Genomic DNA, 14461 nt, shown 5'->3' with positions numbered 1-14461 from the left:
ACTAACTATAGTAGTATATATTATTACTAATAATATATATAATAATATATATATATATATATATATATATATATATATATATATATATATATATATATATATATTGGAAATATTACTCCTAAAATGGCCTTTATTTTTTCCATTTTATTCTATTAAAAATTGCACAGGAAGCACGACTGGAGTTCCTCAAAAGTCAACAGCAATTTCTATTATGATCCTTAGAGCTTTTGTCGCGAGCTTCTGCCATCGGTTGCAGTATACAATTGCTTAGAAAGACTCTTCATCAAAATCAGCAGCACGTTAATATCAGATATCAATTGATTTAATTCTTGGTGCCCTTGTCGTTTTGGCTAGATGAATAACTTGTTCAATAATTTAAAATTTGCATAATTTTAATATATTAAAATTTACAATAAATATATACAACTAAACTCATCGTGCGGCTGCTTTTGAACTGATAACCGGACAGGAATTGTACGAAAGTGATTAAAGGTGAAACGAAATGGTCAATCGGCTATAAAGAAAGATTTTATAAGTGTCTACCGACCAGACCGGGCAGGGCGACTCGTGTGTGCAGCGGTAGTGGTCCCGGACTAACTTCTCCCATCATCATCACGGTTCCCAGCTGTCCCACAAAGTATTAAACACACATCAAGAATCGACTCCAGAACCATATTTTCTCTCACATGTAAGCCGTTTGACATTAATCGATTAATCGTTTACGTTCAATCTGGCGCATCAGACAACTTTTACGTATATCGCGTACACGAGCTGAGATTGTAATGTTATTTACAGAACGGATTGGCTGATTGTGTCATCGAGATAGGCCTAGAATTTACTTCGAATCAAAACCTAACTTCAAAGTGAATCTAATTCACGAAGCCAGAAAAAATAAAACTTGTCTAACTTTCTATTTACAAAAAAACTACTAAAAGATGCTAATTTGCCAGCAGAAAGCACAATTTTGTCGATTTCTTACTGGTATATACGTGTGTAATTTATTCTTTATAAGAATAATCTGTTGGTAAGTAATATTGCGTATTTTTATTTTAAAAAAGAAAAAAAATGACAACAATCGACTAAGCAACGATCATGGTTTCGTTGTCTAAAGTATCACGCCTGGAAATTACATTGCGTCATCTGCAACATTGACTTCGTTATCAAATTATAAGTAACAGTTACATTAATACAAAAGTAAATGTACGAGCCCGTAATATCACTGCCAGAATTATCTTAGCGAGACTTAAAGGAATTAAATCTGATAAAAATTCCTTAACGTCAGATTTTTTTTTTTAACTTAACAACCATTCAGGAAATATGTCTTACATACATAAGTTAACGCTTAACTCAATATTTAAACATAGATACATGGACAGATTACCGGCAACAATTATATAAAACATATAATGTTGGGACCTTAAAATAAATCTTAAAACGCCAAAAATCTTAAAAATATCATGTTCACAACTGCGATCTACGTGCAGAGCTCCTGACACTCGTCTGTGAATAAATAACATAAAAATATACAACTAAAAGGAGAAAACAATGTAAATTAAGTAAGATAGGTACGTGTGAAGTAGTACATTGCGGCATGCAAATATTAAACGGATAAGTATGCCGGCAGCGCGATTGCAAGATGATCAATGCTAGAGATCTTTTAACATTAAAAAATTGATTGCATGCAAAAAAAACGCTCGAGAATCACAGTCGGTAAAATAAGTAATTCGTAATCTTATTCTTTCGAATAAAATTTTACAAAGAATTAAAATTAATGTTCCAATATTACGAACGAAAACGATCTGTTCTGTCAGAAATATTACAAACTTTACATTTTCATGTAAAGTTATCTTAAAAAAGACAAGATGTACGAATATTCTTTTTCCCCACTTTGTGCCAGCTTATAAATGAGCTTATAAAAATGAATATATAATTTTTTACAATAAGGATTAAAAGATCACAGCAGCAATAGAGCCTCAATGCCTTTTCCGTCTTTACAGTTGCAATCATCAATTCTCGCGCGATTAGAATTAATGAACACTGAAAATTATGTTTAATGCTCGATCGTTTGAGCCTCGCAAAGAATTTGGCAAACATTTCAGTGGTCAGAAAAGAAAGAATCCGGGAGTGCCCGCACATGGTACTCGCACGTTAAAACTCTGTTGAGATTAGAAAAGCATTATTTCTTATTCAATTCAATAAACACTATGTACTCTCCAGGTCCCGAATTTTCTTCTCTAACATTCTCTATGTACAAATAGAAGTATATTATACTTCAAAATATGTATTATATATTATATATTATAATTAAAAAAAACCGACAAACCGGCATCTTCGTTCTCATTAAAACTATACGTACATATTAATACTTTCGAAAAATCACCGCGTGTTGTATGACCTATTCGCAATTATTCAAAGAGAAGAATCTGTCTTTTGCCATATAGGTCTTAGGTACACATAGATCGTTCGTCGAGCGTTTTCCCGGCTACAATGTTCGTAACGGAATAAATCCCTCCATTCCGATGAGTCTGAGGTCTTCGTCATCGGAATTAGAATCATCACTGTCACCGTTTCTCTCTCTCTAGAAAAACCGATGAAAAAAAAGTACAGTCAAACGTGCGCTCCGCAAATGTACGTGACTGTGATTTTTTTTCCCTCTAAAGAGAAGAAGGGAAAGATACACAAGTAAAAAAAAGGTCAGAGAAGCTTGTTATCTCTACGTACATTAAACATAATTTTCGAATCGCAAATTTATAAATAAGAAATTTATTCCATCGTTATGCAATGAATATCACACGCTATTGCCTATTCATTAATTCTCGTTATGTGTCTATCATAGGCAATCGTTGACTAGAATAGTTATTTGCTGCACAGTTATAAATCACTTCAACAGAAAAGAATACGCAGTTACGAGGAGTCATTCGCACGCGATTGACTCGTTAACATTTCACTATCTGTCACGTACGATGTTATAAGATTGGGCAGAGCAGAAAAAAGTCGGTTTGCATCAACAAATAGCATACGTACATTCCCCTTATTCTTAAGCAAGCAGATATATTAAAAATTCACGGTGTATTTATAGACATTGTTGTTTTCAAAATTGAGATATTGATTGCAATAGCAGCATAAAACTTGAGATTCCACTATTTAATTGGTGATAGTCATCATTAGAACTGTGTAATTATATAAAAGCATTTATTTGTAGATCTGATTTTTTCCATCTTTTGAAATTAGTTACTAAACTCTTAAATTCGTTCCTCTTAAAAAAGGTACCGGATTTCGAATTACGCTGCTATCACATCCAAATCCTTGATTACCACTGTTGCTGTTTCACTCGAGATTTTGAACTCGGAAATCGAAAACAAAACATTATATCGTCCAGATAAAATTAGTTTTACGTGCAATAGACATTCAAGCTTGTATTTTATATAAAAAAACGAAAGCAAGAAGAGGCGATTATTAAAGTCGAATCTAAAGTGAACGTTCGCGCGATTACATCTCCTCTACGTATTGTCTGTATTACATATACAGTATAGAGAACATGCGTAGAATACAGTGTACACACACTAGCCACAGGCTATTATTGTTTACACTCACAGTCAAAGTAAAGAATTAAAAAAAGAAATGAGATATGAGATTCATTTGTATCAGTCGTCTTTATGGAAAACAAAGAACGTGAAACTTAACGAAATTGTATACGACTATACGAACGAATGCGAATGTAAAGTAAGTTACATGGGAATTAAAGTAAATTGTAATTCCGCGTTTAACGCGAAATATGTATACACGACTCTTCCATTCTCCCGCTTTTCCTTTCTTCGGCCTAAAAAGTTCAGATACACAAAAGGTGGTGGTGTTAGGATTGCTGTTAGTTCTACCTTCTGTGTAAATTGAGAATTACATAGGGCTCGTCCGGATTAGTGCCGACGTCTGTGGTGCTGTTGTTAGGCTGATAGCATGGATTAACAGTATAATTGAGATTAGGCTGATGGAAACTCACCGGCTGAACGCTGGTCCTGCGTCGTTCCATCTCGCGATCTTCCAAGCAGAAGTCTGAATCTGAATCGACCTTCCTCGCAACCTCGTCCTATTGCAATGTATAATAATTATATTATAGATGTGTGGTAAAATTATTTTCATTTATTCCATAATCTAATGTATTATGTTGTAACAATATAATATAGACATCTAAGATGATATACAGTTGGTTTTAAAATGAAGTTTTCAACACTTGGACAGTACCTGCGTCATTTGTTGCGTGGTTGTGAGAATTCTTGCTAGCGGACTACAACAGACCGGCAACGTTTCTAATAACGTAGGTCTGGAATGCGTTAATAAGGGCTTCATGTATTTGGTATCGAAATCGCCCCAAATTCTCGCGAGCAATGCCTTTTCGTTAGGTTTCGTGCCAGCGATACCACCACTGCTACTACCGCCGCCTGGTAACGATCCGTCCTGCATAGAATTATACTGTGAAATGTGAACAATGCATCAATTATCCATCCTGTATGATTCTGCGAGTTTTCCTTTAATCTTTAAACAAAAGTACACCACTCCCATTTATTATTTATAAACATATATTTATTAATGCGTTAAAATAAAATCGAAATAAGTATACATGTTATAAGTATACATTTAATTTTTTTTTAAGCATAAAAGTAAACAGTAATAATAAGGATGTCGTTAGTATATTAATATACTAATGACATCCTTTTTGGATGTTCGGAGTTACTTTCATTTATTATTAATTATGAAGAAATACATGCGTTCTTATTAATCATGACTTTTGGTGTTCCATATTAAACATGTCTGTGTAGGTATTGTTAATGAATGTATTTTAGTGTTCTCCAGCTATTCTCCAACATACAGAATGGATAACAAAAACCATACTTGAAAAAATAACCAGAAGCACGTGCAGTCAACAAATTCAATCAAAAGCTTTAATAAAATAAATCTGCAATTTGCAATATAAGCAGACGGATCGTATAAATCATATAATTGATTTACATTCACATGCTACAATAATAATAAAAAAAATGGCTTCAATAAAGATATCAAGCGGCACTTGATGCAGTTACTTTTACAAGAATTGCATGAACTTTATGCGCCTTTTACAAGATGTTAAAAAAACTATTCAGTATTTATATGATAAATAAACAAGGAAATTAAATCAAAAGATTCAGAATACTGAAGTAAATCTTCACGTCGCACGTAGAATTCAATAAGTTATAAATAAAGTTATTAATAAACAAAATTATTTATATTTCAGAAATGGTAGAATTTTTGACCTATATTCACTAATGCTTTTTTTCAGTATGATTTGTACTATTTACCATAATATAAATTATAAATTCTGAATGGTTTCTTTTTAACACCCTGTATAAAAGATACAATATTGAAGGAATTGTGTCGCGCTATAATTTATGCAATTCTATTGACATTTCCAGTTAGTACTAGCACAGATTTATATTCTACAATTATTTTTTAACAGAGTTTCGGCTGAAATTTTTCAATTTTGGTTTTTTAATATAAAAAATGTGGAATTCTTTTTTATTTTTATAAGGAACTATATAAAATGCTACTGGAACTGTCATTATTTCTTTCATTAATAAAATGTAATGTTAACTTCACGGATACTCAAAAGTAGGATCTGTGAAGTTAACGCGGTAAATGTTCATCTTTACACAGCTCGCTCCAAATGACGTCCGAGTAATCTTGATCTTGACTCTCAAGGAAGTCAAAGTCACTGACCTTTTCCGTCGCTTGTTACTCATTAAAAAGTTATGAGCAATTTTTATAAATGGAACATTTTAAAAATAAAAATCTACTTTAAAATAGATTTCCTGCTTTAAAAAAGATTTTCTCGCAGGAAATCTATTTAAAGCAGAGAATTTTTGTTTTTAAAGAAGGAGAAAATCTATTTTAATAAAGCAGGAAATAAACACAAAACATAGAACGATTTACCACGCTTTGGTATAAGAACATTACTTACACTATATAGCTGAATTTTTATTTAAAAGACAATACGATTATAATGTATGAATACCACAATTCTTCGAAATAAGGCTTCTTTATATCCGATATATAAATAATTCTGTATCAATTTAATTATGTAAAATATATTTTTGAGCGGAGAATGTCTATTTTACATAGTGGATAAGAGTTACTCAATGAGAACAGAAAAGATCAATGACTTTGACTTCCTTGAGGGTCAAAGATCAAAGTCACTCGGAGATCATATGGAGAGGGCTGTATGAAGATGAACATTTACCAAATAAAAAGAGTTCCGCATTTTTATACCAAAAAATCAAAATTGAAAATATAGCGTATTAATTTTATAAATTTAGCATGCTTCCCCTCCAAAAAAAGACAAATATTTCCATTTTTTACTACAGATCCTATTAATACTACTCGAGTTCTATCAATATATGTAACAAAATTCTAACAATTATTAATTTTAATACACTTTAAATAAGAAATTAAAAAAAATATTCAATATTTATACGGTAGGTAGTATACACCATATGGTTGAGTTTTCAACCATTCACTAAGACTTTTTTTTACTCAATATGGTATGTACTATCTACTATATAAATGCTGAATGGTTTTATTAAATTAATATATTTATTAATATTTGTGTGTAAATAATAAATCGAACTGTGAGAATGGGTGAGTCATCGAAATACATACAAAAAAATAAGTCAAATCGTCTGAACTTTCAATTTGTCAAACAGGAAAATAGTGCGTCAAGTCAATCTTTAATTATGATAACGTACCGGCGGACTTCTTCCCCTATGTATGTCCAGATCACAGTAGCCACCCTCGCCGCCAGACTATTAACATTGATAAATTAAATTGTCTTGTAAATCGTAACATTCGCGCACGCGTTTTTTAGCTGCGAATATTTATAATTCACTGTCAAATATTACAAAGTAATGGTAACATGCATGCAAGTTCGCAGGATGTGAGGATTAGATATCGGTACAATTTCGATAAAGCAATTTCGTACAAATATTATTCATGATTCAAAAAATATCATAAAACATTTTGCAGAACTTGAAATAGGTAGGCATACTTTTAACTATTAACTATGTTTTAATATGTAGCTATAATATTTTTACTATGTAGCTATAACATCGAAAAATTGAGTTCACCGACATTGTACCGATGTCAATACAATCACTATATAGCATTCAATTCACTGTTACTGAATCTATGATACTTCAATACTACTTTCCATACTAAAAGAAAACTAGCATGAGCATGGCAAAACAAAATTTTCGAAGCTTCAATTTTGTAATTAATGAGAAGACTCAGCTGATCAGTATGCATTCCGATAGTGTTTAACAAATTGTACACCTGGGTAAAAGCAACATCATAAAAAAAGATCATTATATAAAACAATAAAAACTTACATGCACAAATGCCTACATTTTTATGTCTTTTTAAAGCAAATATTCCTATACTCGTTTTAATATAGTGTACTTTTTAATATACATCGTTATATTTATTCTATCAATTATTATTGTCGATCGAAGTTATAAATAATTAATCAACTTACAGAGTATAAGAACACTGCTTTATACATGCAAAATGCTATATTCAGATAATCGTAAATCTTGCTATCAATTAATCATGTATAGAGTGTCGAAATTATACAAACACATAGATATATTAATATATACATGTGTATATATATATGCAAACAGCCTACATGTCTCTATCCTGCATTACGTGATACTAATTCTTCTAGATAGCACGAGATAGAGAACACGATTGTCGAATAAAAACTATGTCATACTTACACTACGCGTTCCATTATGAGAAAGTCCTTCTATTTCTTCATCTACTCCGACTCTAAAAAATAAAAAAAAAAAAAAACAAGTTTAAGTGATACAATGAACAGCAAAAGCAATTGTATTGATAACAAATTAAATGGAAATAAGAAATAACAAATTGTCAAAAAATTCGTTTGTTTTCTTGAATAAAATTCTTAATAAAAGAAAAAAAAAGAAAAAAAAACAAATAAATATTTAGTTATTTTACTCACGGAATATTGAACCAGCTTAAAAATTGCGTTGTTGCACCTCCTTGTAGAATAACCGTCAATATAACAATTAAGCTAGTCGTGGTCAACATAGCTTGCCTGGCGTCCGACACGGTGTTCCTAATGGCGAGAGCGAAGCTCATGGCGCCACGCAATCCTGCGAAGAACAGCATGTGCTGATAGTTTAATGATATCTTCGGCTTTCGCGCCAGATTCAATATGAAGGATAACGGATAAACATTAGCCGCGCGACCCAATAATGCGCATAGCTGTAAAGTATGTTAAGGAAAATATTTTATGAATTAAATTAAATAAATAAATTGAATATTTATTTAGAATTTGCTTGATATCTATTTAATGATATTCTTTCGACAGTTACGTTGTATATAACGTTAAATTGAAACGATTCATTTAAAGAATTCTTTCACTTAGAGATTTTTTTGGAATCAATCAAAAAAAATCAAATGACGCTGATATAATCTCTGTAGATATATAATGTAAGGATACAAATCCCGCGAAAATAAAGCCAGGATCGAAATGATGTTTTGGGAAGGTAAACATCGAGACGCCGATGTAACTAAATATGAAATTCTCGGCTAAGAAATTTAACAGCTCGAACAGTTGTTTTGTACGCTGACGCGAGTCCAGACTCAGGTTGTTGTATGTGTAATGAGCCTGGCATATTCCACAGAAGAGAACAGCAACCACGCCTAAAATTCATAATAAATTCATAATATTTCATAATAAAATCATAATCTCTAGATTGATGCAAAAAATTTTTCTTAGGTTCCATTTTTAAATAAAGACACTAATGTTAGCTTTTAGAAAAGAAAAGAGAAACAACTTCTTTCTGCATGAAAAAGCTGTTGAATCAACGATGACTATTTTTATTAATAATAGTTCTTAAGAGAAAAAAATTTATATTATTCTTTATTTCTAATGTTATAATATAACACATGCAAAAATATTATGCATTACCTGTAAGATCGGTAGCTTCGGCGATTAAAAATGTACTATATGACATTAAAACGAATAATGCTGACTCTAAGAGAGGAAAGTCTCGAACCCTGGTAAACTTGGTCAATAATGCAGTGATGCATCCCATCGTAGCACCGATAAAGAGAGACAAACTAAATATTTCAACGAAATCTCCGAACGCCTGGAAGAACGCCACGGTTTCGAAACCACCCGATCCCGATTGATATCGTTCTGCGTAGTTTTGTATTGAGCTGAATTGAAATATCAGAATATTTTCAATATTGCATTTATATTGAATGTATATCGCTAAATTATAGCTGCAATTTATTGTTAAATAATTCCCTATAATATCCACTTTTTATTGCAGAATCCATACACTGAGAAAAAAAGTCATAATATTCGCAAGTTAACATGTAACATTTTCTGGATATTTATTAATTATAAAAAAATTTGTCTATAGCAACAAAATATATTTCATTAAGTGTAAAAAAAAATAAAATAGATGATTTATTTGAGAAATAAAATTTTATTTTGCCATTTAAATAAACATTTATTTCAGAAGTAAACATTTTACGAATAAATTTTTAAGTGTCTTTTTCTCAGTGTAACGCAACTTCTTTGGCTAATTTCGAATCCTCGATTTTTTCTGTCGCAATAATTTCGTTGCAGAAAGAATCGATTTGGCTAAAGAATCCAAAAATCAGGGAAAATAAAGTAGGATTGATTCTGCAAAATTTCTGTATACTAACCCACTAAGTACAATGGCAACCGCATCGTTCAATACACTCTCGCCGAATACCAAAGCATACAGATTAACGTCTACATGTAGGTCGTTGAAGATGGATATTATTGTCAGAGGATCCGTAGGCGATATTAGAGCGCCAAAGTATAGGGTATCCAGAAATGTGAACGACGTGGAGAGATGTGGTATCAATTGTACAAAAGCATACATCAGAGCTCTACAATACGATAATACGATATCGACTTATTAAAATAAAATTTACAAGTTAAATTTAAAGGAAAACACGAACTGTTTTTAGTAAATGGCGAGACAAGAAGTAGATAAGCTCGGTCAAAGTACGAGCTATACAAAGATCCGCAATACTTTCTATAAATATATTTGTTGCTAAGAGTCTGATAACAGTAGTCTCATAAATATGCAATAATTAAAAAATAATTAATAAATATGAAATATATAAAAATGGCACCTTCTTAAAAAAAAAAGAAAATAAAAGAAAGAGAATATGTTTCGATAACAATACAAAATGTCTATAATAATAGACACGTGACATATAAATTAATACTTTTTTCTCAAGATTTCCACAATAAAATAACATTAAAGGAGAAGCTTACCCAATAACAAAAGCTGATATAGAGGTTCCTATCAAAGCATACATAAGAATTGCACCTAAATTTCTGAAGAAGTATCTCTGGAAGAATTCGATTATCAAAGAGTTATAAATAGGAATCACATGTGTGGTGTATATCCCATTATTATGACTTTCCAACAAAGAAATAAGCGCGTTAATATACTTACACGCTTTAAACTATATCCAGCATGAAAGATAATGGGAGGCAAGATGATATTGAAAAATATTTCAGGATCAAAAGTTGCCTGCAACAACAACCATTACATCCATTAAATAAACTGTTTTAAAAGCAAAATGATTTCAAGTTTAATGTAATAATTATCTAGGCTTACTTAAAACTCAATAAACAACCTAATTAGCTAAATCTATCGAAAACAAATTTTAAAAAGGCTTGCTTCAAATTTTATCGATAAAAAGGCACCAAATTTGATGCAAATTCTGTTGTATTCAATGTCAGCAGATTAGTGGCAGATATACAACAAAAACTGTTGACATAACATGAGAACAATTTGACGAAACTGTACAAAGCTTCATGACAAGCTCATAATGAGAATCGATCAAAACAAAGATTTGTTCGCTTTTGCTGCCAATTTACTATTTGGTACACCAGTCTTCTTAATAAAACAGAGTTGATAACAAATTATTGTTCAGTGCACATATGGCACTGGACAATAATTTGTTATCAACTCTGAGTGAGTGTGATGCAACAATTTGCTATCAATTTGTTTGCTGAAAATTTTCTTTAGACAAATAATGTAACTTATCATCTCACGAAAGACTCAGTCACCTTTAAATCGATTTCATTATCTTCCTTGTAAATTTCGCCACGAAACGAATACGCGAATGTTTTGTTCTTCACGACACCGCCACCCTTATCTTCCGGGAAACGTAACCATAACGTGTCCGGTGGTACAGACTGATTGTATTTGCTAGAATTATCTGGAACCACCGGCATATGCAGAATAGTGCTGCTCGTTGTGAAACCATAACGTATTATCGCTCCTATGATTAAGCCTGTAACAAGCAATTTTATCCTAAATAAATACAATTATCTTGCAATTTTATTCCAAATAAACAGAATTATCTAACATGTTATCAACAGTGATCATTAAAATTATATTTAAGAATGTGTTTTAACAATGTAATTAATTTCATTTCAGATTCCAAAATAAGAATAATATGAGCTATGAAATAATTCACAAATCTTTATTATAAAAGTCTTGAAAATTAAGAAAGTTCGAATTTTATTCATTGTTACCAAACTAAAATTAACTTATCCAAATGTTTAAGAACAATAATAAAACCCATATCTATATAAGACCTTCTAAGAAATTTATTATTTCATAATTGTTTTAGAAAAACTTCAAATGTTAATCTCATAAAATACTTTTCTATCATTAGATTATCAATAATATTATATCACTAATATTATAATCAATGACTTTTATAACTAGACTCTCATTTTGATTATTTTGCAAAAGTCTGAAAATAATAATTATTTTTCACAGTTAATTTATACATAAAAGGAAAAATAATTTTAACGAAAAAAATTGAAAATTGAGACACAGGGATTTCATAAAAATAAGTATACGAATTAAATAGATGTGTAAGATTTGCAAGTTGTTCCATAAATAGACGAATACAATAAAAGAACGTGACACGTGTCCTTGATGATGCATACTTGTGAAATTTGCTCATGTAATATTTATATTCGTATATTAACAAGAAAAAAGAAAGATCTGAAAATTGTTGATAGCAGACGACTCTCACCATAAATGACAGCCAGACCAGTTTCATGGAGGAACCTCAAGCGGCGGTGCTTGAACATCCATATTGTTAAAACGGTTAAAATCAATAGGAAGGTATAGAGCAGGAGATTGAGACTGTCGAGCCGGTGCAACAGCTGAGCCTTGGCGTCCAATTTGATGTCCGTCGCCGCGCCATTGCATAGTTTCAAGAGAAAAGTACATAAAACTCCTACGAGCAGGAGACGTACGCCGCCATTCGCCGCCATCTTCGACCAACGTCAGGTCGGTCAGGCGACATCCGCGCGCGCGAGAAAAGGTGAGTCACACCAGAGCATTGACGAGATACTATTAAAGACTGTTAACTCTGGGCGATAAATTTTCGGCGATATAAAAAGGGCCCGGAAGTAATTGAAGAACGCTGACATTATCGACAATTGATATAAATTTGCTATTAAAATTATTTAAGCAGAAAGAAATCTGAGCAACGTCCACTTTTCTTAGGGTACATCGTCCACTTTTCAAGTCTGGAGATGATAAATCGATATTTGGTTCATATAATCGTGTTACATGTTGAACCAAATATTGATTTAACATCTCTAGCTTTGAAAAGTGGATGTTGCTATGTAGTTTACATCCACTTTGTCAGAGGGCAGCATTTTGCGATTACAAGTTTTGGGCCGTCATGTCCTCTCTCAGGTTTCTCTCTGATTTAAGTGATAATTTTTAAAAATTATCGCAGACGCAACAATTAAAAAGTGAACTTGACGTGTGATTGGAAATTATAATAAAATTGTATAGGTTCATTGAGACGTATAAATGAGAATTGTTTCTTTAAAAATTGTTTAGACTATATTTCGTATAATTTATTAATAATAGGGAATTTTTGCAACGTGAGGTCCAGATACGATAAACGCTGAAGTCACGTTATTCTTATGGTATAAAAAGTTGCTTTTTACACCATCTTTATTTATTATCTTAACATATGCGGAATTGCTTAATTAAACTGTAATAAATGCAACGGACCAATTCGAGAAAAGGAGGAGACTTGATTAGGATCAAGCGTTACAACATAATGACTATGTTCAGCAAAAAAAGCTGTGTATCTGTTGTGAAATTCTTTATGATCGCTCTTGTTCCTAGTTCTTCACTGCATCTATTCATATTAAAGAAAGATGCAAAGCTGCTTTTTCTACTGAATCTAGTCAATATTTAGTTACAACTCGTGCAGCTACTGTTTATCATATCTGTAAGTGTCAAATTACTTCTTATTTTAATAATAATGAACAGTGATGAATCTATGAACATAATGGATGTATATATTCATATTCTTTACCATATCATTCAACGATAGGGCTTCTTATAAAAGTTCAATGACATTCGTATTTAAATAGTGGATCGTTTTCAGAAGGAATCAATTATTGATAGGACTGATATTGTGATATTTTGTGATACATTGTTTAAGACATAAAATATTTTAATGAATAACTAACTTTGTACAGAAGAAATACACTTAATAAATAATTTTATCCTACAGTCTTAATATACAAGTTAAAAAGTATAAATAATTTTTTCATTTTAAGTAATATTCTTCTCTCATTTACTTATTTCTTTCCTAAAATATTTCTTTCCTATTATTAAACACAAGAAAATAGAGAAAGGAAGAATCGAACAAATGTATGCAAGTATTGATTAAATTAATAATTTAATGCACCTTAAGATAAATCGTTTTTAAAGCGACTTAATAAATATAATCTATAACCTCCTGTAATTATCACGTTGCTGAGATGAAGATCCCGATATCAGTGTTGAATAAATAAACGGCAAAACAGAGGCTAGTGCTAAACAGAGACCAACGACTGGTCGATACCACACCCAAGCGAAACCAATCACCAATAGACTGATAGACATAGAAACTGACATAGTCAGAGACTCGACTGCAATTATACCGCAAAGGAATGTCGAGTTTAGTATAATTGTTTTTAATATATTTGCTAAGCATGTTGCTGCCATAAACAAGACCAACCATCCGAGCCCTCTGCAATAAAAATAATGTCATTTAAACAAAATGATAATCTCAATTCCCTGATATAAAAAAATATAATTATAATAAATTTGGCAAATAGGGAATTAGTTGTAATACGTGTGCAATGAATTTCAATATTACTGAATTGTATGTATTCTAATTTAATTATTATTCATTTGTAAACATGTTTCGGCTAACATTTTAGCCATACATATAAATAATTCCATGTGGAATTTTTAATGTCTGCAATGTTCCATGGATATTAAAAATAAGGAAAATCATGCAAGTATCAGTAATC

At 31.4% G+C, this 14461-nt stretch overlaps 2 protein-coding genes across 2 annotated transcripts in view; both read right to left on the bottom strand.

The window, feature by feature from the left end:
* Positions 1-3871: 3871 nt before the first annotated feature.
* LOC105621889 (sodium/hydrogen exchanger 7) lies at positions 3872-12406 on the bottom strand. Its single transcript, XM_012203327.1, has 12 exons — positions 12163-12406; positions 11180-11406; positions 10560-10637; positions 10376-10452; positions 9772-9981; positions 9023-9273; positions 8552-8754; positions 8048-8313; positions 7803-7854; positions 6774-6830; positions 4240-4467; positions 3872-4084 (listed from the first exon to the last, which is right to left on the bottom strand). Exons 1-12 carry the CDS (start codon positions 12404-12406, stop codon positions 3872-3874), a joined length of 2106 nt encoding a protein of 701 aa, XP_012058717.1.
* A 1486-nt stretch (positions 12407-13892) lies between these two features.
* LOC105621888 (transmembrane protein 43 homolog) overlaps positions 13893-14461 on the bottom strand; it is a 3233-nt gene continuing 2664 nt past the window's right edge. The window contains exon 6 of the mRNA XM_012203326.1: positions 13893-14175. Coding sequence (XP_012058716.1) covers positions 13893-14175 — 283 coding nt within the window. The remainder of the gene's footprint in view (positions 14176-14461) is intronic.

Source organism: Atta cephalotes, assembly GCF_000143395.1.
Source record: "Atta cephalotes unplaced genomic scaffold scaffold00038, whole genome shotgun sequence".
Taxonomy (NCBI): Eukaryota; Metazoa; Arthropoda; class Insecta; order Hymenoptera; family Formicidae; genus Atta; species Atta cephalotes.
Note: the sequence above shows the minus strand (reverse complement) of the source record. Positions and strands in the feature narration are given on the sequence as shown.

Excerpts from the sequence above, each read along its gene's own strand:
- LOC105621889 (XM_012203327.1), bottom strand. The coding sequence starts at position 12,406 with ATGGCGGCGAATGGCGGCGTACGTCTCCTGCTCGTAGGAGTTTTATGT. Across the intron at positions 10,453-10,559 it reads CTGGATATAGTTTAAAGCGT|AGATACTTCTTCAGAAATTT; the intron begins GTAAGTATATTA and ends GAATTCTTCCAG. Across the intron at positions 8,755-9,022 it reads CGAAGCTACCGATCTTACAG|GCGTGGTTGCTGTTCTCTTC; the intron begins GTAATGCATAAT and ends TATGAATTTTAG.